General features: G+C 51.1%; 10 protein-coding genes and 1 pseudogene across 10 annotated transcripts; 6 read left to right on the plus strand and 5 right to left on the minus strand.

The window, feature by feature from the left end:
• Positions 1-583: 583 nt before the first annotated feature.
• LOC136438519 (late histone H2A.L3-like) lies at positions 584-1,038 on the minus strand (annotated as a pseudogene).
• Positions 1,036-8,464, plus strand: LOC136438743 (uncharacterized). Its single transcript, XM_066433655.1, has 3 exons — positions 1,036-1,050; positions 1,197-1,604; positions 6,607-8,464. The coding sequence occupies exons 1-3, from the start codon at positions 1,036-1,038 to the stop codon at positions 6,985-6,987; spliced, it is 804 nt and encodes a 267-aa protein (XP_066289752.1). The 3' UTR covers positions 6,988-8,464.
• LOC136438223 (histone H1-like) lies at positions 3,603-4,268 on the plus strand. Its single transcript, XM_066432981.1, has one exon. The coding sequence runs from the start codon at positions 3,644-3,646 to the stop codon at positions 4,214-4,216; it is 573 nt and encodes a 190-aa protein (XP_066289078.1). The 5' UTR covers positions 3,603-3,643; the 3' UTR covers positions 4,217-4,268.
• Positions 5,555-6,412, minus strand: LOC136438227 (histone H2A-like). The gene has a single exon (XM_066432986.1). The coding sequence runs from the start codon at positions 6,364-6,366 to the stop codon at positions 5,992-5,994; it is 375 nt and encodes a 124-aa protein (XP_066289083.1). The 5' UTR covers positions 6,367-6,412; the 3' UTR covers positions 5,555-5,991.
• A 554-nt stretch (positions 8,465-9,018) lies between the features above and the next one.
• On the plus strand, positions 9,019-9,643 carry LOC136438221 (histone H1-like). The gene has a single exon (XM_066432979.1). It carries the CDS (start codon positions 9,019-9,021, stop codon positions 9,589-9,591), a length of 573 nt encoding a protein of 190 aa, XP_066289076.1. The 3' UTR covers positions 9,592-9,643.
• A 1,286-nt stretch (positions 9,644-10,929) lies between these two features.
• Positions 10,930-11,841, minus strand: LOC136438224 (histone H2A-like). Its single transcript, XM_066432982.1, has one exon. It carries the CDS (start codon positions 11,739-11,741, stop codon positions 11,367-11,369), a length of 375 nt encoding a protein of 124 aa, XP_066289079.1. The 5' UTR covers positions 11,742-11,841; the 3' UTR covers positions 10,930-11,366.
• Positions 11,842-11,878: 37 nt separating this feature from the next.
• On the plus strand, positions 11,879-19,213 carry LOC136438745 (uncharacterized). Its single transcript, XM_066433657.1, has 2 exons — positions 11,879-12,356; positions 17,356-19,213. The coding sequence occupies exons 1-2, from the start codon at positions 12,000-12,002 to the stop codon at positions 17,734-17,736; spliced, it is 738 nt and encodes a 245-aa protein (XP_066289754.1). The 5' UTR covers positions 11,879-11,999; the 3' UTR covers positions 17,737-19,213.
• Positions 14,353-15,018, plus strand: LOC136438219 (histone H1-like). Its single transcript, XM_066432977.1, has one exon. The coding sequence runs from the start codon at positions 14,394-14,396 to the stop codon at positions 14,964-14,966; it is 573 nt and encodes a 190-aa protein (XP_066289074.1). The 5' UTR covers positions 14,353-14,393; the 3' UTR covers positions 14,967-15,018.
• LOC136438225 (histone H2A-like) lies at positions 16,304-17,161 on the minus strand. Its single transcript, XM_066432984.1, has one exon. It carries the CDS (start codon positions 17,113-17,115, stop codon positions 16,741-16,743), a length of 375 nt encoding a protein of 124 aa, XP_066289081.1. The 5' UTR covers positions 17,116-17,161; the 3' UTR covers positions 16,304-16,740.
• A 554-nt stretch (positions 19,214-19,767) lies between the features above and the next one.
• LOC136438220 (histone H1-like) lies at positions 19,768-20,392 on the plus strand. Its single transcript, XM_066432978.1, has one exon. The coding sequence runs from the start codon at positions 19,768-19,770 to the stop codon at positions 20,338-20,340; it is 573 nt and encodes a 190-aa protein (XP_066289075.1). The 3' UTR covers positions 20,341-20,392.
• Positions 20,393-21,676: 1,284 nt separating this feature from the next.
• LOC136438226 (histone H2A-like) lies at positions 21,677-22,588 on the minus strand. The gene has a single exon (XM_066432985.1). It carries the CDS (start codon positions 22,486-22,488, stop codon positions 22,114-22,116), a length of 375 nt encoding a protein of 124 aa, XP_066289082.1. The 5' UTR covers positions 22,489-22,588; the 3' UTR covers positions 21,677-22,113.
• Between the last annotated feature and the right edge of the window lie 29 nt (positions 22,589-22,617).

Consider the following 22,617-nt stretch of genomic DNA (forward strand, 5'->3'; position numbering starts at 1 on the left):
CTATACATAGTGATGTTCAAGACACGGTTTAACAATTAAACTGCAGAGTTACACGGTTACACAACCATCATCACTCGTTCTGCCCCCTTCCTTCCATCCAACCTCAGCGCTCATGGCTGCAAACACATACATACATACATACATACATACATACCCCCCCCCCCCATGAAACTTGACACGTATAGTCGTGTGTATTGCGCGTGCCGCACACGTGCCGGACGGTCTATTTACCCGGTTACCCAAATGTTGTACAATATGTCAGCGAGCATGACACGGCCACACGACAGATGAAGAAGGAAGTGATATTGCGCTCATTTCTCGTATCATTTCTCCGATCTCTTCTTGCTCTCGCACTTGATGTGTAACGTTGTCTTAGCTATCAAGGTATGGGGTATGCAACGTGATTGTATTACTAATAATAATGTAAACGTTGTCTAGTCTTTGTCTAATATAAGCAGATGCAGTGTGTGTAAGAGATACAAATGTATTAAAGTCTTTTTTTTTCATTTCACCATGAATAGTTAGTCGTATGTATGAAGCAAGTGTGAAGATGATACAGTTCCTTTGAAAGGATGTGGGGTGGCCCTGAAAAGGGCCTGGGTTTAGGTACACGTCTGGAATCTACTGAGCCTTGCCGGTCTTCTTGGGCAGAAGCACAGCGTGGATGTTTGGGAGAACACCGCCCTGGGCAATGGTGACGCCCGACATCAGCTTGTTCAACTCCTCGTCGTTGCGGACGGCCAGTTGAAGGTGACGGGGGATGATTCTAGTCTTCTTGTTGTCACGGGCAGCGTTACCAGCCAGCTCCAGAATCTCGGCCGTCAAGTACTCAAGCACCGCCGCCAGATACACCGGAGCGCCGGCACCCACGCGCTGGGCGTAGTTTCCCTTCCGCAAGAAGCGATGTACGCGGCCAACGGGGAACTGGAGACCCGCTCGGAAGAACGACTCTTTGCCTTAGCGCGTGCCTTGCCTCCTTTACCACGTCCAGACATCTTGTAGTAGTCGATTGATTGGCGTTATACGGGTAGAAGAATGAATAGACGAAAGGTCCTGCCCAGCCAATTTATACTTCGCCGCTGGATCGACAACTTCCGACAGCGAGCCAATAGAGAGAGATTACTGTGAAATGTTCTGCAACGTCCGCACCTTGACTAGACAATCCAGAAGATTTGCATTATTTTCCCCATAAAGAGCCGAGGCGGCGCGAGTGCACCCATTCTTTGCTGTCTAATACGCCAAGAACCTCATCATGCCACCAAGTGGAAAAGCCGTCAAAAAGCTGGCAAAGCCAGCCCGCCGGAGACAAGAAGCGTGGAAGGAGGAGAAAGAGAAGGGAGACCTTCGGCGTCTACATCTACAAGGTGCTGAAACAGGTGCACCCCGACACCGGCGTCTCCAGCAAGGCCATGGGAATCATGAATTCCTTCGTCAACGACATTTTTGAACGGATCGCCGCAGAGGCCTCTCGACTCGCCAACTACAACAAGCGCTCCACCATCAGCAGCCGCGAGATCCAGACCGCCGTGCGACTCCTGCTGCCGGGCGAGCTGGCCAAGCACGCCGTCAGCGAGGGCACCAAGGCCGTCACCAAGTACACCAGCTCCAAGTAGATCTACCGCCAGTGCCAGAGATATATAACCCCGGCCTTTTTCAAGGCCACCCACATCCCCACAAAAGAGCTGTAGCAATCACACTTTGCCGTCAAACAAATCACCCAAGGCATGCACACGCCACTAACCTGCGACGGCAGGCGCATAGAACCCAACGACGCGCCCTAACAGGAGAGGGCTGCAACGCACAACAAAGCCATCAACAATACACAACGCAACACAATGCAATACAATACAAGAAATAAGTGTCTTCTGACGTGATAAAAATCTACACAACGTTCTGTTTGTTATCATCAAACAGAACAGAGCCAACAGACGTTGCCTTCTGGAACAAATGTCGCCGCCTGTGACGTTGTTCACGGGACGTTCTTTAGAACAACGAAATAGTCGTTGCGTCGATTGGCGTTATTTTCCTGTCGAATGCCTTCAACGTATTATCAGACAGACAATGTCTGATATGTGTAGTCAAACTTATGAGCGCTAATGGAGCGTGTGTGTGTGTGTGTGTGTGTGTGTGTGTGGCGTAGACGTTTCCGTGTCTCGCTTGCCCTGTGCTTCTTGTCATCTTCGATATATATCGTTAGGGGGCGTTCTTTAGTTTGCTTTGCTTTCTTTCCTTCGTCTTGCTAATATTTCTTATCTCCGAAAATAGTGGTCTTGCCGATGGGAAAGCCTCGGCGTGGATTCGTCTTTTGTAACTCCTATGGGTTGGCGGATGGCGTCTTCCCATTGGCCAGTTGTGGTCGACCGGTCGTCGACTAGAGTTCTCGTAGGTCCGCAGGGCGGCTATTAAATCGGCTCCGACAGGAGGCGACCCATTCACTGCTTCGTTCTAATCCTAGTCGAGAAGAACATCGCATCTACTAGCATCATGTCTGGGCGCGGCAAGGGAGGCAAGGGTCTCGGAAAGGGAGGCGCCAAGCGTCACCGTAAGGTGCTTCGCGACAACATCCAGGGCATCACCAAGCCCGCCATCCGTCGTCTGGCTCGCCGAGGCGGCGTCAAACGCATCTCCGGCCTCATCTACGAGGAGACCCGAGGCGTTCTCAAGGTCTTCCTGGAGAATGTGATCCGCGACGCGGTCACATACACCGAGCACGCCAAGCGCAAGACGGTCACCGCCATGGACGTCGTCTACGCTCTCAAACGTCAAGGCCGCACCCTGTACGGCTTTGGTGGCTAAAGGACCCGGCTGACTTATCATCGCAAGCAACCCCGGCCCTTTTCAGGGCCATCCAAATGTCCAAGAAAGAGCTGTATTTTCTCACAACAAACACGGCCCTACACACGTACACACCTGACTCGAACGATGAACATGACATACAATGATCATTCCAACCCCAAGAACACAGAGACCACGATTGTAGTTCTTTATTTCTTTGTGCGTGAGTGGTCTTTTTTGGTTGACGTGTTTATTTTTGGGCAGGTGTTTGTCGTTTCTGCTGAAGCGTATATCAAACATATTTCCCTTGTAAATTGGTTGATGTCGTCGGCTTTGCTGTTTATCTTGGTGTGCGTTTTGGCGTGGAAGGAGACATCAAAGTGAGGTGTTGTTTGGTGCGGTGCGGCGGAGGGATCTTGATTTATTTGATAGTGTGTGTGTTGTATCGTAGTTTAATACTCCATATGTGTTGTGGATCGCTCATAGTGAAGTTTCTTTTCGACTAGCTGTAAGATTCTGCCGTCTTGTCAAGCTGGTCTGAAGTAACAATGGCACGGACTTATAGTCGGAAATATCGCAGCTCACTTACTGGAAATATGACGAATATCTCAAGATCTGGAGGCTAGTGATCAGCCGCTTCCATCAAATTGGCTAGATGTGAATCTTCTTTTGTACATCATTTCTCATGCCTGTTAAGGGAGAATTCCCACTATAGAGTTTGAAAAGAAATACAAGTTTCGCCGCGACTGACAATAGGACACAGACAAGCTGTGACGTTTCCGTCTAGGTCCGTACCATTGTTACTTCACGCCAGCTTGACAAGACGGTGGTTTCATTTGCACGTCTAACGCAGACAAGGTAATCCAGCATGTCCGCTCCAGCATCGTCCCCCAAGAAGGCCAGGAAGCCAACGGCACCCAAGGGCCCTGCGGCTCACCCGCCCACCACTGTTATGGTTACGGCGGCTGTGGAAGCGCTCAAGGACCGTACCGGTTCTTCTCTGTTGGCCATCAAGAAGTACATTGCTGGTAACTACAAGTTCGACGTGGAGAAGAAAGCGCACTTCGTCAAGCGCGCCCTGAAATCCTTGGTGGAGAAGGGTACCCTCATCCAGGTCAAAGGAACTGGGGCGTCGGGATCCTTCAAGATCAACGTGGCAGCCAAGAAAGCCGCCGAGAAGGCCGCAAAGAAAGCCGTCAAGAAGCCGGTCAAGAAACCTGTGGCTAAGAAAGCCGCAAAACCCAAGACCACCAAGCCCAAAAAGCCAAAGGCTAAGAAGGCTACCACCCCCAAGAAGACCAAGAAACCGACTACCAAGAAGACCAAGAAATCTCCGGCCAAGAAACCCGCTGCCAAGAAATCCACAAAAAAGACTCCGGCAAAGAAGATTGCAAAGAAGGCGGCGCCTGCCAAGAAAGCGTCCAAGCCCAAGAAGAAGTGATGACCTGACCGTCGAAGTTTCTGCGAACCCCGGCCCTTTTCAGGGCCACCCACATCCTTACAAAAGAACTATGTCAATCATATAAGTGATACATAAAATAGAATGAAAGCACCCCCCCCCCCCCCACACACACACACCGTGACACAAACACGCGTAGAGCACATGTATAACAACACACACATGTTGGAAGGGAAGGATGGGTGAACGAACATACGTACAGAAGCACACACCCAGGTGAACGGACTGATGTTAATTTCTCGCCGGAAATCAATTAATCAATCGACAACTTTATTGAGTACAAAGATGATGTTTCGTTACCACTGTCCGTCTATCCGCACCAAAGTGTGTACAAACATACAAAAATACACTTGTAGCCCATAGTAATTCTGTTGTAGCGCTCAAGATATCCTTGCAACATTTCCTCTGTGACCCCCAAAAGTGCCGAGCTTGCCGCTGAATATCGGATCCTGGAGACATGAAAACTGACCAATCACGAGGCCAGATTTGGGTAAGACAACCAATCAGACGGCAGGGCACCGGCCAATTGAAAACCTCGGGGCATCTAATTAGCGGTTGTTATAAATTCACTCTCCACAGTCTGCCGACTAGTCTTATCGTCCTGCACTTCAGCGTAGACAAACTCCGTCCGACATGGCACGTACCAAGCAGACCGCCCGTAAGTCCACCGGTGGCAAGGCCCCCAGGAAGCAGTTGGCAACCAAGGCCGCTCGCAAGAGCGCACCGGCTACCGGTGGCGTCAAGAAGCCTCACCGCTACAGGCCCGGCACCGTCGCCCTGAGGGAGATCCGCCGCTACCAGAAGTCGACGGAGCTGCTCATCCGCAAGCTGCCCTTCCAGCGCCTGGTGCGGGAAATCGCCCAAGACTTCAAGACGGACCTGCGCTTCCAGAGCTCAGCGGTCATGGCTCTGCAGGAAGCAAGCGAGGCCTACCTGGTCGGTCTGTTCGAGGACACCAACCTGTGCGCTATCCATGCCAAGCGCGTTACCATCATGCCCAAGGACATCCAACTCGCCCGCCGCATCAGAGGGGAGCGCGCATAAGCTTGATCGGAGCAAGATCAACATTAACACCGGCCCTTTTCAGGGCCACTGACATATCCCAGAAAGATCTACATCGTTCACATTTCTTTAAACAGACCCCCCTTTTCCAAGACACGGTTTAACAATTAAACTGCAGAGTTACACGGTTACACAACCATCATCACTCGTTCTGCCCCCTTCCTTCCATCCAACCTCAGCGCTCATGGCTGCAAACACATACATACATACATACATACATACATACCCCCCCCCCCCCATGAAACTTGACACGTATAGTCGTGTGTATTGCGCGTGCCGCACACGTGCCGGACGGTCTATTTACCCGGTTACCCAAATGTTGTACAATATGTCAGCGAGCATGACACGGCCCACACGGACAGATGAAGAAGGAAGTGATATTGCGCTCATTTCTCGTATCATTTCTCCGATCTCTTCTTGCTCTCGCACTTGATGTGTAACGTTGTCTTAGCTATCAAGGTATGGGGTATGCAACGTGATTGTATTACTAATAATAATGTAAACGTTGTCTAGTCTTTGTCTAATATAAGCAGATGCAGTGTGTGTAAGAGATACAAATGTATTAAAGTCTTTTTTTTTCATTTCACCATGAATAGTTAGTCGTATGTATGAAGCAAGTGTGAAGATGATACAGTTCCTTTGAAAGGATGTGGGTGGCCCTGAAAAGGGCCTGGGTTTAGGTACACGTCTGGAATCTACTGAGCCTTGCCGGTCTTCTTGGGCAGAAGCACAGCGTGGATGTTTGGGAGAACACCGCCCTGGGCAATGGTGACGCCCGACATCAGCTTGTTCAACTCCTCGTCGTTGCGGACGGCCAGTTGAAGGTGACGGGGGATGATTCTAGTCTTCTTGTTGTCACGGGCAGCGTTACCAGCCAGCTCCAGAATCTCGGCCGTCAAGTACTCAAGCACCGCCGCCAGATACACCGGAGCGCCGGCACCCACGCGCTGGGCGTAGTTTCCCTTCCGCAAGAAGCGATGTACGCGGCCAACGGGGAACTGGAGACCCGCTCGGGAAGAACGACTCTTTGCCTTAGCGCGTGCCTTGCCTCCTTTACCACGTCCAGACATCTTGTAGTAGTCGATTGATTGGCGTTATACGGGTAGAAGAATGAATAGACGAAAGGTCCTGCCCAGCCAATTTATACTTCGCCGCTGGATCGACAACTTCCGACAGCGAGCCAATAGAGAGAGATTACTGTGAAATGTTCTGCAACGTCCGCACCTTGGACTAGACAATCCAGAAGATTTGCATTATTTTCCCCATAAAGAGCCGAGGCGGCGCGAGTGCACCCATTCTTTGCTGTCTAATACGCCAAGAACCTCATCATGCCACCAAGTGGAAAAGCCGTCAAAAAAGCTGGCAAAGCCAGGCCCGCCGGAGACAAGAAGCGTGGAAGGAGGAGAAAGAGAAGGGAGACCTTCGGCGTCTACATCTACAAGGTGCTGAAACAGGTGCACCCCGACACCGGCGTCTCCAGCAAGGCCATGGGAATCATGAATTCCTTCGTCAACGACATTTTTGAACGGATCGCCGCAGAGGCCTCTCGACTCGCCAACTACAACAAGCGCTCCACCATCAGCAGCCGCGAGATCCAGACCGCCGTGCGACTCCTGCTGCCGGGCGAGCTGGCCAAGCACGCCGTCAGCGAGGGCACCAAGGCCGTCACCAAGTACACCAGCTCCAAGTAGATCTACCGCCAGTGCCAGAGATATATAACCCCGGCCTTTTTCAAGGCCACCCACATCCCCACAAAAGAGCTGTAGCAATCACACTTTGCCGTCAAACAAATCACCCAAGGCATGCACACGCCACTAACCTGCGACGGCAGGCGCATAGAACCCAACGACGCGCCCTAACAGGAGAGGGCTGCAACGCACAACAAAGCCATCAACAATACACAACGCAACACAATGCAATACAATACAAGAAATAAAGTGTCTTCTGACGTGATAAAAATCTACACAACGTTCTGTTTGTTATCATCAAACAGAACAGAGCCAACAGACGTTGCCTTCTGGAACAAATGTCGCCGCCTGTGACGTTGTTCACGGGACGTTCTTTAGAACAACGAAATAGTCGTTGCGTCGATTGGCGTTATTTTCCTGTCGAATGCCTTCAACGTATTATCAGACAGACAATGTCTGATATGTGTAGTCAAACTTATGAGCGCTAATGGAGCGTGTGTGTGTGTGTGTGTGTGTGTGTGTGTGGCGTAGACGTTTCCGTGTCTCGCTTGCCCTGTGCTTCTTGTCATCTTCGATATATATCGTTAGGGGGCGTTCTTTAGTTTGCTTTGCTTTCTTTCCTTCGTCTTGCTAATATTTCTTATCTCCGAAAATAGTGGTCTTGCCGATGGGAAAGCCTCGGCGTGGATTCGTCTTTTGTAACTCCTATGGGTTGGCGGATGGCGTCTTCCCATTGGCCAGTTGTGGTCGACCGGTCGTCGACTAGAGTTCTCGTAGGTCCGCAGGGCGGCTATTAAATCGGCTCCGACAGGAGGCGACCCATTCACTGCTTCGTTCTAATCCTAGTCGAGAAGAACATCGCATCTACTAGCATCATGTCTGGGCGCGGCAAGGGAGGCAAGGGTCTCGGAAAGGGAGGCGCCAAGCGTCACCGTAAGGTGCTTCGCGACAACATCCAGGGCATCACCAAGCCCGCCATCCGTCGTCTGGCTCGCCGAGGCGGCGTCAAACGCATCTCCGGCCTCATCTACGAGGAGACCCGAGGCGTTCTCAAGGTCTTCCTGGAGAATGTGATCCGCGACGCGGTCACATACACCGAGCACGCCAAGCGCAAGACGGTCACCGCCATGGACGTCGTCTACGCTCTCAAACGTCAAGGCCGCACCCTGTACGGCTTTGGTGGCTAAAGGACCCGGCTGACTTATCATCGCAAGCAACCCCGGCCCTTTTCAGGGCCATCCAAATGTCCAAGAAAGAGCTGTATTTTCTCACAACAAACACGGCCCTACACACGTACACACCTGACTCGAACGATGAACATGACATACAATGATCATTCCAACCCCAAGAACACAGAGACCACGATTGTAGTTCTTTATTTCTTTGTGCGTGAGTGGTCTTTTTTGGTTGACGTGTTTATTTTTGGGCAGGTGTTTGTCGTTTCTGCTGAAGCGTATATCAAACATATTTCCCTTGTAAATTGGTTGATGTCGTCGGCTTTGCTGTTTATCTTGGTGTGCGTTTTGGCGTGGAAGGAGACATCAAAGTGAGGTGTTGTTTGGTGCGGTGCGGCGGAGGGATCTTGATTTATTTGATAGTGTGTGTGTTGTATCGTAGTTTAATACTCCATATGTGTTGTGGATCGCTCATAGTGAAGTTTCTTTTCGACTAGCTGTAAGATTCTGCCGTCTTGTCAAGCTGGTCTGAAGTAACAATGGCACGGACTTATAGTCGGAAATATCGCAGCTCACTTACTGGAAATATGACGAATATCTCAAGATCTGGAGGCTAGTGATCAGCCGCTTCCATCAAATTGGCTAGATGTGAATCTTCTTTTGTACATCATTTCTCATGCCTGTTAAGGGAGAATTCCCACTATAGAGTTTGAAAAGAAATACAAGTTTCGCCGCGACTGACAATAGGACACAGACAAGCTGTGACGTTTCCGTCTAGGTCCGTACCATTGTTACTTCACGCCAGCTTGACAAGACGGTGGTTTCATTTGCACGTCTAACGCAGACAAGGTAATCCAGCATGTCCGCTCCAGCATCGTCCCCCAAGAAGGCCAGGAAGCCAACGGCACCCAAGGGCCCTGCGGCTCACCCGCCCACCACTGTTATGGTTACGGCGGCTGTGGAAGCGCTCAAGGACCGTACCGGTTCTTCTCTGTTGGCCATCAAGAAGTACATTGCTGGTAACTACAAGTTCGACGTGGAGAAGAAAGCGCACTTCGTCAAGCGCGCCCTGAAATCCTTGGTGGAGAAGGGTACCCTCATCCAGGTCAAAGGAACTGGGGCGTCGGGATCCTTCAAGATCAACGTGGCAGCCAAGAAAGCCGCCGAGAAGGCCGCAAAGAAAGCCGTCAAGAAGCCGGTCAAGAAACCTGTGGCTAAGAAAGCCGCAAAACCCAAGACCACCAAGCCCAAAAAGCCAAAGGCTAAGAAGGCTACCACCCCCAAGAAGACCAAGAAACCGACTACCAAGAAGACCAAGAAATCTCCGGCCAAGAAACCCGCTGCCAAGAAATCCACAAAAAAGACTCCGGCAAAGAAGATTGCAAAGAAGGCGGCGCCTGCCAAGAAAGCGTCCAAGCCCAAGAAGAAGTGATGACCTGACCGTCGAAGTTTCTGCGAACCCCGGCCCTTTTCAGGGCCACCCACATCCTTACAAAAGAACTATGTCAATCATATAAGTGATACATAAAATAGAATGAAAGCACCCCCCCCCCCCCCCACACACACACACCGTGACACAAACACGCGTAGAGCACATGTATAACAACACACACATGTTGGAAGGGAAGGATGGGTGAACGAACATACGTACAGAAGCACACACCCAGGTGAACGGACTGATGTTAATTTCTCGCCGGAAATCAATTAATCAATCGACAACTTTATTGAGTACAAAGATGATGTTTCGTTACCACTGTCCGTCTATCCGCACCAAAGTGTGTACAAACATACAAAAATACACTTGTAGCCCATAGTAATTCTGTTGTAGCGCTCAAGATATCCTTGCAACATTTCCTCTGTGACCCCCAAAAGTGCCGAGCTTGCCGCTGAATATCGGATCCTGGAGACATGAAAACTGACCAATCACGAGGCCAGATTTGGGTAAGACAACCAATCAGACGGCAGGGCACCGGCCAATTGAAAACCTCGGGGCATCTAATTAGCGGTTGTTATAAATTCACTCTCCACAGTCTGCCGACTAGTCTTATCGTCCTGCACTTCAGCGTAGACAAACTCCGTCCGACATGGCACGTACCAAGCAGACCGCCCGTAAGTCCACCGGTGGCAAGGCCCCCAGGAAGCAGTTGGCAACCAAGGCCGCTCGCAAGAGCGCACCGGCTACCGGTGGCGTCAAGAAGCCTCACCGCTACAGGCCCGGCACCGTCGCCCTGAGGGAGATCCGCCGCTACCAGAAGTCGACGGAGCTGCTCATCCGCAAGCTGCCCTTCCAGCGCCTGGTGCGGGAAATCGCCCAAGACTTCAAGACGGACCTGCGCTTCCAGAGCTCAGCGGTCATGGCTCTGCAGGAAGCAAGCGAGGCCTACCTGGTCGGTCTGTTCGAGGACACCAACCTGTGCGCTATCCATGCCAAGCGCGTTACCATCATGCCCAAGGACATCCAACTCGCCCGCCGCATCAGAGGGGAGCGCGCATAAGCTTGATCGGAGCAAGATCAACATTAACACCGGCCCTTTTCAGGGCCACTGACATATCCCAGAAAGATCTACATCGTTCACATTTCTTTAAACAGACCCCCCTTTTCCAAGACACGGTTTAACAATTAAACTGCAGAGTTACACGGTTACACAACCATCATCACTCGTTCTGCCCCCTTCCTTCCATCCAACCTCAGCGCTCATGGCTGCAAACACATACATACATACATACATACATACATACCCCCCCCCCCCATGAAACTTGACACGTATAGTCGTGTGTATTGCGCGTGCCGCACACGTGCCGGACGGTCTATTTACCCGGTTACCCAAATGTTGTACAATATGTCAGCGAGCATGACACGGCCCACACGGACAGATGAAGAAGGAAGTGATATTGCGCTCATTTCTCGTATCATTTCTCCGATCTCTTCTTGCTCTCGCACTTGATGTGTAACGTTGTCTTAGCTATCAAGGTATGGGGTATGCAACGTGATTGTATTACTAATAATAATGTAAACGTTGTCTAGTCTTTGTCTAATATAAGCAGATGCAGTGTGTGTAAGAGATACAAATGTATTAAAGTCTTTTTTTTTCATTTCACCATGAATAGTTAGTCGTATGTATGAAGCAAGTGTGAAGATGATACAGTTCCTTTGAAAGGATGTGGGTGGCCCTGAAAAGGGCCTGGGTTTAGGTACACGTCTGGAATCTACTGAGCCTTGCCGGTCTTCTTGGGCAGAAGCACAGCGTGGATGTTTGGGAGAACACCGCCCTGGGCAATGGTGACGCCCGACATCAGCTTGTTCAACTCCTCGTCGTTGCGGACGGCCAGTTGAAGGTGACGGGGGATGATTCTAGTCTTCTTGTTGTCACGGGCAGCGTTACCAGCCAGCTCCAGAATCTCGGCCGTCAAGTACTCAAGCACCGCCGCCAGATACACCGGAGCGCCGGCACCCACGCGCTGGGCGTAGTTTCCCTTCCGCAAGAAGCGATGTACGCGGCCAACGGGGAACTGGAGACCCGCTCGGGAAGAACGACTCTTTGCCTTAGCGCGTGCCTTGCCTCCTTTACCACGTCCAGACATCTTGTAGTAGTCGATTGATTGGCGTTATACGGGTAGAAGAATGAATAGACGAAAGGTCCTGCCCAGCCAATTTATACTTCGCCGCTGGATCGACAACTTCCGACAGCGAGCCAATAGAGAGAGATTACTGTGAAATGTTCTGCAACGTCCGCACCTTGGACTAGACAATCCAGAAGATTTGCATTATTTTCCCCATAAAGAGCCGAGGCGGCGCGAGTGCACCCATTCTTTGCTGTCTAATACGCCAAGAACCTCATCATGCCACCAAGTGGAAAAGCCGTCAAAAAAGCTGGCAAAGCCAGGCCCGCCGGAGACAAGAAGCGTGGAAGGAGGAGAAAGAGAAGGGAGACCTTCGGCGTCTACATCTACAAGGTGCTGAAACAGGTGCACCCCGACACCGGCGTCTCCAGCAAGGCCATGGGAATCATGAATTCCTTCGTCAACGACATTTTTGAACGGATCGCCGCAGAGGCCTCTCGACTCGCCAACTACAACAAGCGCTCCACCATCAGCAGCCGCGAGATCCAGACCGCCGTGCGACTCCTGCTGCCGGGCGAGCTGGCCAAGCACGCCGTCAGCGAGGGCACCAAGGCCGTCACCAAGTACACCAGCTCCAAGTAGATCTACCGCCAGTGCCAGAGATATATAACCCCGGCCTTTTTCAAGGCCACCCACATCCCCACAAAAGAGCTGTAGCAATCACACTTTGCCGTCAAACAAATCACCCAAGGCATGCACACGCCACTAACCTGCGACGGCAGGCGCATAGAACCCAACGACGCGCCCTAACAGGAGAGGGCTGCAACGCACAACAAAGCCATCAACAATACACAACGCAACACAATGCAATACAATACAAGAAATAAAGTGTCTTCTGACGTGATAAAAATCTACACAACGTTCTGTTTGTTATCATCAAACAGAACAGAGCCAACAGACGTTGCCTTCTGGAACAAATGTCGCCGCCTGTGACGTTGTTCACGGGACGTTCTTTAGAACAACGAAATAGTCGTTGCGTCGATTGGCGTTATTTTCCTGTCGAATGCCTTCAACGTATTATCAGACAGACAATGTCTGATATGTGTAGTCAAACTTATGAGCGCTAATGGAGCGTGTGTGTGTGTGTGTGTGTGTGTGTGTGTGGCGTAGACGTTTCCGTGTCTCGCTTGCCCTGTGCTTCTTGTCATCTTCGATATATATCGTTAGGGGGCGTTCTTTAGTTTGCTTTGCTTTCTTTCCTTCGTCTTGCTAATATTTCTTATCTCCGAAAATAGTGGTCTTGCCGATGGGAAAGCCTCGGCGTGGATTCGTCTTTTGTAACTCCTATGGGTTGGCGGATGGCGTCTTCCCATTGGCCAGTTGTGGTCGACCGGTCGTCGACTAGAGTTCTCGTAGGTCCGCAGGGCGGCTATTAAATCGGCTCCGACAGGAGGCGACCCATTCACTGCTTCGTTCTAATCCTAGTCGAGAAGAACATCGCATCTACTAGCATCATGTCTGGGCGCGGCAAGGGAGGCAAGGGTCTCGGAAAGGGAGGCGCCAAGCGTCACCGTAAGGTGCTTCGCGACAACATCCAGGGCATCACCAAGCCCGCCATCCGTCGTCTGGCTCGCCGAGGCGGCGTCAAACGCATCTCCGGCCTCATCTACGAGGAGACCCGAGGCGTTCTCAAGGTCTTCCTGGAGAATGTGATCCGCGACGCGGTCACATACACCGAGCACGCCAAGCGCAAGACGGTCACCGCCATGGACGTCGTCTACGCTCTCAAACGTCAAGGCCGCACCCTGTACGGCTTTGGTGGCTAAAGGACCCGGCTGACTTATCATCGCAAGCAACCCCGGCCCTTTTCAGGGCCATCCAAATGTCCAAGAAAGAGCTGTATTTTCTCACAACAAACACGGCCCTACACACGTACACACCTGACTCGAACGATGAACATGACATACAATGATCATTCCAACCCCAAGAACACAGAGACCACGATTGTAGTTCTTTATTTCTTTGTGCGTGAGTGGTCTTTTTTGGTTGACGTGTTTATTTTTGGGCAGGTGTTTGTCGTTTCTGCTGAAGCGTATATCAAACATATTTCCCTTGTAAATTGGTTGATGTCGTCGGCTTTGCTGTTTATCTTGGTGTGCGTTTTGGCGTGGAAGGAGACATCAAAGTGAGGTGTTGTTTGGTGCGGTGCGGCGGAGGGATCTTGATTTATTTGATAGTGTGTGTGTTGTATCGTAGTTTAATACTCCATATGTGTTGTGGATCGCTCATAGTGAAGTTTCTTTTCGACTAGCTGTAAGATTCTGCCGTCTTGTCAAGCTGGTCTGAAGTAACAATGGCACGGACTTATAGTCGGAAATATCGCAGCTCACTTACTGGAAATATGACGAATATCTCAAGATCTGGAGGCTAGTGATCAGCCGCTTCCATCAAATTGGCTAGATGTGAATCTTCTTTTGTACATCATTTCTCATGCCTGTTAAGGGAGAATTCCCACTATAGAGTTTGAAAAGAAATACAAGTTTCGCCGCGACTGACAATAGGACACAGACAAGCTGTGACGTTTCCGTCTAGGTCCGTACCATTGTTACTTCACGCCAGCTTGACAAGACGGTGGTTTCATTTGCACGTCTAACGCAGACAAGGTAATCCAGCATGTCCGCTCCAGCATCGTCCCCCAAGAAGGCCAGGAAGCCAACGGCACCCAAGGGCCCTGCGGCTCACCCGCCCACCACTGTTATGGTTACGGCGGCTGTGGAAGCGCTCAAGGACCGTACCGGTTCTTCTCTGTTGGCCATCAAGAAGTACATTGCTGGTAACTACAAGTTCGACGTGGAGAAGAAAGCGCACTTCGTCAAGCGCGCCCTGAAATCCTTGGTGGAGAAGGGTACCCTCATCCAGGTCAAAGGAACTGGGGCGTCGGGATCCTTCAAGATCAACGTGGCAGCCAAGAAAGCCGCCGAGAAGGCCGCAAAGAAAGCCGTCAAGAAGCCGGTCAAGAAACCTGTGGCTAAGAAAGCCGCAAAACCCAAGACCACCAAGCCCAAAAAGCCAAAGGCTAAGAAGGCTACCACCCCCAAGAAGACCAAGAAACCGACTACCAAGAAGACCAAGAAATCTCCGGCCAAGAAACCCGCTGCCAAGAAATCCACAAAAAAGACTCCGGCAAAGAAGATTGCAAAGAAGGCGGCGCCTGCCAAGAAAGCGTCCAAGCCCAAGAAGAAGTGATGACCTGACCGTCGAAGTTTCTGCGAACCCCGGCCCTTTTCAGGGCCACCCACATCCTTACAAAAGAACTATGTCAATCATATAAGTGATACATAAAATAGAATGAAAGCACCCCCCCCCCCCCACACACACACACCGTGACACAAACACGCGTAGAGCACATGTATAACAACACACACATGTTGGAAGGGAAGGATGGGTGAACGAACATACGTACAGAAGCACACACCCAGGTGAACGGACTGATGTTAATTTCTCGCCGGAAATCAATTAATCAATCGACAACTTTATTGAGTACAAAGATGATGTTTCGTTACCACTGTCCGTCTATCCGCACCAAAGTGTGTACAAACATACAAAAATACACTTGTAGCCCATAGTAATTCTGTTGTAGCGCTCAAGATATCCTTGCAACATTTCCTCTGTGACCCCCAAAAGTGCCGAGCTTGCCGCTGAATATCGGATCCTGGAGACATGAAAACTGACCAATCACGAGGCCAGATTTGGGTAAGACAACCAATCAGACGGCAGGGCACCGGCCAATTGAAAACCTCGGGGCATCTAATTAGCGGTTGTTATAAATTCACTCTCCACAGTCTGCCGACTAGTCTTATCGTCCTGCACTTCAGCGTAGACAAACTCCGTCCGACATGGCACGTACCAAGCAGACCGCCCGTAAGTCCACCGGTGGCAAGGCCCCCAGGAAGCAGTTGGCAACCAAGGCCGCTCGCAAGAGCGCACCGGCTACCGGTGGCGTCAAGAAGCCTCACCGCTACAGGCCCGGCACCGTCGCCCTGAGGGAGATCCGCCGCTACCAGAAGTCGACGGAGCTGCTCATCCGCAAGCTGCCCTTCCAGCGCCTGGTGCGGGAAATCGCCCAAGACTTCAAGACGGACCTGCGCTTCCAGAGCTCAGCGGTCATGGCTCTGCAGGAAGCAAGCGAGGCCTACCTGGTCGGTCTGTTCGAGGACACCAACCTGTGCGCTATCCATGCCAAGCGCGTTACCATCATGCCCAAGGACATCCAACTCGCCCGCCGCATCAGAGGGGAGCGCGCATAAGCTTGATCGGAGCAAGATCAACATTAACACCGGCCCTTTTCAGGGCCACTGACATATCCCAGAAAGATCTACATCGTTCACATTTCTTTAAACAGACCCCCCTTTTCCAAGACACGGTTTAACAATTAAACTGCAGAGTTACACGGTTACACAACCATCATCACTCGTTCTGCCCCCTTCCTTCCATCCAACCTCAGCGCTCATGGCTGCAAACACATACATACATACATACATACATACATACCCCCCCCCCCCCATGAAACTTGACACGTATAGTCGTGTGTATTGCGCGTGCCGCACACGTGCCGGACGGTCTATTTACCCGGTTACCCAAATGTTGTACAATATGTCAGCGAGCATGACACGGCCCACACGGACAGATGAAGAAGGAAGTGATATTGCGCTCATTTCTCGTATCATTTCTCCGATCTCTTCTTGCTCTCGCACTTGATGTGTAACGTTGTCTTAGCTATCAAGGTATGGGGTATGCAACGTGATTGTATTACTAATAATAATGTAAACGTTGTCTAGTCTTTGTCTAATATAAGCAGATGCAGTGTGTGTAAGAGATACAAATGTATTAAAGTCTTTTTTTTTCATTTCACCATGAATAGTTAGTCGTATGTATGAAGCAAGTGTGAAGATGATACAGTTCCTTTGAAAGGATGTGGGTGGCCCTGAAAAGGGCCTGGGTTTAGGTACACGTCTGGAATCTACTGAGCCTTGCCGGTCTTCTTGGGCAGAAGCACAGCGTGGATGTTTGGGAGAACACCGCCCTGGGCAATGGTGACGCCCGACATCAGCTTGTTCAACTCCTCGTCGTTGCGGACGGCCAGTTGAAGGTGACGGGGGATGATTCTAGTCTTCTTGTTGTCACGGGCAGCGTTACCAGCCAGCTCCAGAATCTCGGCCGTCAAGTACTCAAGCACCGCCGCCAGATACACCGGAGCGCCGGCACCCACGCGCTGGGCGTAGTTTCCCTTCCGCAAGAAGCGATGTACGCGGCCAACGGGGAACTGGAGACCCGCTCGGGAAGAACGACTCTTTGCCTTAGCGCGTGCCTTGCCTCCTTTACCACGTCCAGACATCTTGTAGTAGTCGATTGATTGGCGTTATACGGGTAGAAGAATGAATAGACGAAAGGTCCTGCCCAGCCAATTTATACTTCGCCGCTGGATCGACAACTTCCGACAGCGAGCCAATAGAGAGAGATTACTGTGAAATGTTCTGCAACGTCCGCACCTTGGACTAGACAATCCAGAAGATTTGCATTATTTTCCCCATAAAGAGCCGAGGCGGCGCGAGTGCACCCATTCTTTGCTGTCTAATACGCCAAGAACCTCATCATGCCACCAAGTGGAAAAGCCGTCAAAAAAGCTGGCAAAGCCAGGCCCGCCGGAGACAAGAAGCGTGGAAGGAGGAGAAAGAGAAGGGAGACCTTCGGCGTCTACATCTACAAGGTGCTGAAACAGGTGCACCCCGACACCGGCGTCTCCAGCAAGGCCATGGGAATCATGAATTCCTTCGTCAACGACATTTTTGAACGGATCGCCGCAGAGGCCTCTCGACTCGCCAACTACAACAAGCGCTCCACCATCAGCAGCCGCGAGATCCAGACCGCCGTGCGACTCCTGCTGCCGGGCGAGCTGGCCAAGCACGCCGTCAGCGAGGGCACCAAGGCCGTCACCAAGTACACCAGCTCCAAGTAGATCTACCGCCAGTGCCAGAGATATATAACCCCGGCCTTTTTCAAGGCCACCCACATCCCCACAAAAGAGCTGTAGCAATCACACTTTGCCGTCAAACAAATCACCCAAGGCATGCACACGCCACTAACCTGCGACGGCAGGCGCATAGAACCCAACGACGCGCCCTAACAGGAGAGGGCTGCAACGCACAACAAAGCCATCAACAATACACAACGCAACACAATGCAATACAATACAAGAAATAAAGTGTCTTCTGACGTGATAAAAATCTACACAACGTTCTGTTTGTTATCATCAAACAGAACAGAGCCAACAGACGTTGCCTTCTGGAACAAATGTCGCCGCCTGTGACGTTGTTCACGGGACGTTCTTTAGAACAACGAAATAGTCGTTGCGTCGATTGGCGTTATTTTCCTGTCGAATGCCTTCAACGTATTATCAGACAGACAATGTCTGATATGTGTAGTCAAACTTATGAGCGCTAATGGAGCGTGTGTGTGTGTGTGTGTGTGTGTGTGTGTGGCGTAGACGTTTCCGTGTCTCGCTTGCCCTGTGCTTCTTGTCATCTTCGATATATATCGTTAGGGGGCGTTCTTTAGTTTGCTTTGCTTTCTTTCCTTCGTCTTGCTAATATTTCTTATCTCCGAAAATAGTGGTCTTGCCGATGGGAAAGCCTCGGCGTGGATTCGTCTTTTGTAACTCCTATGGGTTGGCGGATGGCGTCTTCCCATTGGCCAGTTGTGGTCGACCGGTCGTCGACTAGAGTTCTCGTAGGTCCGCAGGGCGGCTATTAAATCGGCTCCGACAGGAGGCGACCCATTCACTGCTTCGTTCTAATCCTAGTCGAGAAGAACATCGCATCTACTAGCATCATGTCTGGGCGCGGCAAGGGAGGCAAGGGTCTCGGAAAGGGAGGCGCCAAGCGTCACCGTAAGGTGCTTCGCGACAACATCCAGGGCATCACCAAGCCCGCCATCCGTCGTCTGGCTCGCCGAGGCGGCGTCAAACGCATCTCCGGCCTCATCTACGAGGAGACCCGAGGCGTTCTCAAGGTCTTCCTGGAGAATGTGATCCGCGACGCGGTCACATACACCGAGCACGCCAAGCGCAAGACGGTCACCGCCATGGACGTCGTCTACGCTCTCAAACGTCAAGGCCGCACCCTGTACGGCTTTGGTGGCTAAAGGACCCGGCTGACTTATCATCGCAAGCAACCCCGGCCCTTTTCAGGGCCATCCAAATGTCCAAGAAAGAGCTGTATTTTCTCACAACAAACACGGCCCTACACACGTACACACCTGACTCGAACGATGAACATGACATACAATGATCATTCCAACCCCAAGAACACAGAGACCACGATTGTAGTTCTTTATTTCTTTGTGCGTGAGTGGTCTTTTTTGGTTGACGTGTTTATTTTTGGGCAGGTGTTTGTCGTTTCTGCTGAAGCGTATATCAAACATATTTCCCTTGTAAATTGGTTGATGTCGTCGGCTTTGCTGTTTATCTTGGTGTGCGTTTTGGCGTGGAAGGAGACATCAAAGTGAGGTGTTGTTTGGTGCGGTGCGGCGGAGGGATCTTGATTTATTTGATAGTGTGTGTGTTGTATCGTAGTTTAATACTCCATATGTGTTGTGGATCGCTCATAGTGAAGTTTCTTTTCGACTAGCTGTAAGATTCTGCCGTCTTGTCAAGCTGGTCTGAAGTAACAATGGCACGGACTTATAGTCGGAAATATCGCAGCTCACTTACTGGAAATATGACGAATATCTCAAGATCTGGAGGCTAGTGATCAGCCGCTTCCATCAAATTGGCTAGATGTGAATCTTCTTTTGTACATCATTTCTCATGCCTGTTAAGGGAGAATTCCCACTATAGAGTTTGAAAAGAAATACAAGTTTCGCCGCGACTGACAATAGGACACAGACAAGCTGTGACGTTTCCGTCTAGGTCCGTACCATTGTTACTTCACGCCAGCTTGACAAGACGGTGGTTTCATTTGCACGTCTAACGCAGACAAGGTAATCCAGCATGTCCGCTCCAGCATCGTCCCCCAAGAAGGCCAGGAAGCCAACGGCACCCAAGGGCCCTGCGGCTCACCCGCCCACCACTGTTATGGTTACGGCGGCTGTGGAAGCGCTCAAGGACCGTACCGGTTCTTCTCTGTTGGCCATCAAGAAGTACATTGCTGGTAACTACAAGTTCGACGTGGAGAAGAAAGCGCACTTCGTCAAGCGCGCCCTGAAATCCTTGGTGGAGAAGGGTACCCTCATCCAGGTCAAAGGAACTGGGGCGTCGGGATCCTTCAAGATCAACGTGGCAGCCAAGAAAGCCGCCGAGAAGGCCGCAAAGAAAGCCGTCAAGAAGCCGGTCAAGAAACCTGTGGCTAAGAAAGCCGCAAAACCCAAGACCACCAAGCCCAAAAAGCCAAAGGCTAAGAAGGCTACCACCCCCAAGAAGACCAAGAAACCGACTACCAAGAAGACCAAGAAATCTCCGGCCAAGAAACCCGCTGCCAAGAAATCCACAAAAAAGACTCCGGCAAAGAAGATTGCAAAGAAGGCGGCGCCTGCCAAGAAAGCGTCCAAGCCCAAGAAGAAGTGATGACCTGACCGTCGAAGTTTCTGCGAACCCCGGCCCTTTTCAGGGCCACCCACATCCTTACAAAAGAACTATGTCAATCATATAAGTGATACATAAAATAGAATGAAAGCACCCCCCCCCCCCCACACACACACACCGTGACACAAACACGCGTAGAGCACATGTATAACAACACACACATGTTGGAAGGGAAGGATGGGTGAACGAACATACGTACAGAAGCACACACCCAGGTGAACGGACTGATGTTAATTTCTCGCCGGAAATCAATTAATCAATCGACAACTTTATTGAGTACAAAGATGATGTTTCGTTACCACTGTCCGTCTATCCGCACCAAAGTGTGTACAAACATACAAAAATACACTTGTAGCCCATAGTAATTCTGTTGTAGCGCTCAAGATATCCTTGCAACATTTCCTCTGTGACCCCCAAAAGTGCCGAGCTTGCCGCTGAATATCGGATCCTGGAGACATGAAAACTGACCAATCACGAGGCCAGATTTGGGTAAGACAACCAATCAGACGGCAGGGCACCGGCCAATTGAAAACCTCGGGGCATCTAATTAGCGGTTGTTATAAATTCACTCTCCACAGTCTGCCGACTAGTCTTATCGTCCTGCACTTCAGCGTAGACAAACTCCGTCCGACATGGCACGTACCAAGCAGACCGCCCGTAAGTCCACCGGTGGCAAGGCCCCCAGGAAGCAGTTGGCAACCAAGGCCGCTCGCAAGAGCGCACCGGCTACCGGTGGCGTCAAGAAGCCTCACCGCTACAGGCCCGGCACCGTCGCCCTGAGGGAGATCCGCCGCTACCAGAAGTCGACGGAGCTGCTCATCCGCAAGCTGCCCTTCCAGCGCCTGGTGCGGGAAATCGCCCAAGACTTCAAGACGGACCTGCGCTTCCAGAGCTCAGCGGTCATGGCTCTGCAGGAAGCAAGCGAGGCCTACCTGGTCGGTCTGTTCGAGGACACCAACCTGTGCGCTATCCATGCCAAGCGCGTTACCATCATGCCCAAGGACATCCAACTCGCCCGCCGCATCAGAGGGGAGCGCGCATAAGCTTGATCGGAGCAAGATCAACATTAACACCGGCCCTTTTCAGGGCCACTGACATATCCCAGAAAGATCTACATCGTTCACATTTCTTTAAACAGACCCCCCTTTTCCAAGACACGGTTTAACAATTAAACTGCAGAGTTACACGGTTACACAACCATCATCACTCGTTCTGCCCCCTTCCTTCCATCCAACCTCAGCGCTCATGGCTGCAAACACATACATACATACATACATACATACATACCCCCCCCCCCCATGAAACTTGACACGTATAGTCGTGTGTATTGCGCGTGCCGCACACGTGCCGGACGGTCTATTTACCCGGTTACCCAAATGTTGTACAATATGTCAGCGAGCATGACACGGCCCACACGGACAGATGAAGAAGGAAGTGATATTGCGCTCATTTCTCGTATCATTTCTCCGATCTCTTCTTGCTCTCGCACTTGATGTGTAACGTTGTCTTAGCTATCAAGGTATGGGGTATGCAACGTGATTGTATTACTAATAATAATGTAAACGTTGTCTAGTCTTTGTCTAATATAAGCAGATGCAGTGTGTGTAAGAGATACAAATGTATTAAAGTCTTTTTTTTTCATTTCACCATGAATAGTTAGTCGTATGTATGAAGCAAGTGTGAAGATGATACAGTTCCTTTGAAAGGATGTGGGTGGCCCTGAAAAGGGCCTGGGTTTAGGTACACGTCTGGAATCTACTGAGCCTTGCCGGTCTTCTTGGGCAGAAGCACAGCGTGGATGTTTGGGAGAACACCGCCCTGGGCAATGGTGACGCCCGACATCAGCTTGTTCAACTCCTCGTCGTTGCGGACGGCCAGTTGAAGGTGACGGGGGATGATTCTAGTCTTCTTGTTGTCACGGGCAGCGTTACCAGCCAGCTCCAGAATCTCGGCCGTCAAGTACTCAAGCACCGCCGCCAGATACACCGGAGCGCCGGCACCCACGCGCTGGGCGTAGTTTCCCTTCCGCAAGAAGCGATGTACGCGGCCAACGGGGAACTGGAGACCCGCTCGGGAAGAACGACTCTTTGCCTTAGCGCGTGCCTTGCCTCCTTTACCACGTCCAGACATCTTGTAGTAGTCGATTGATTGGCGTTATACGGGTAGAAGAATGAATAGACGAAAGGTCCTGCCCAGCCAATTTATACTTCGCCGCTGGATCGACAACTTCCGACAGCGAGCCAATAGAGAGAGATTACT

The sequence above is a fragment of the Branchiostoma lanceolatum genome, chromosome 7 (genome assembly GCF_035083965.1).
Source record: "Branchiostoma lanceolatum isolate klBraLanc5 chromosome 7, klBraLanc5.hap2, whole genome shotgun sequence".
In the NCBI taxonomy this organism is placed as follows: Eukaryota; Metazoa; Chordata; class Leptocardii; order Amphioxiformes; family Branchiostomatidae; genus Branchiostoma; species Branchiostoma lanceolatum.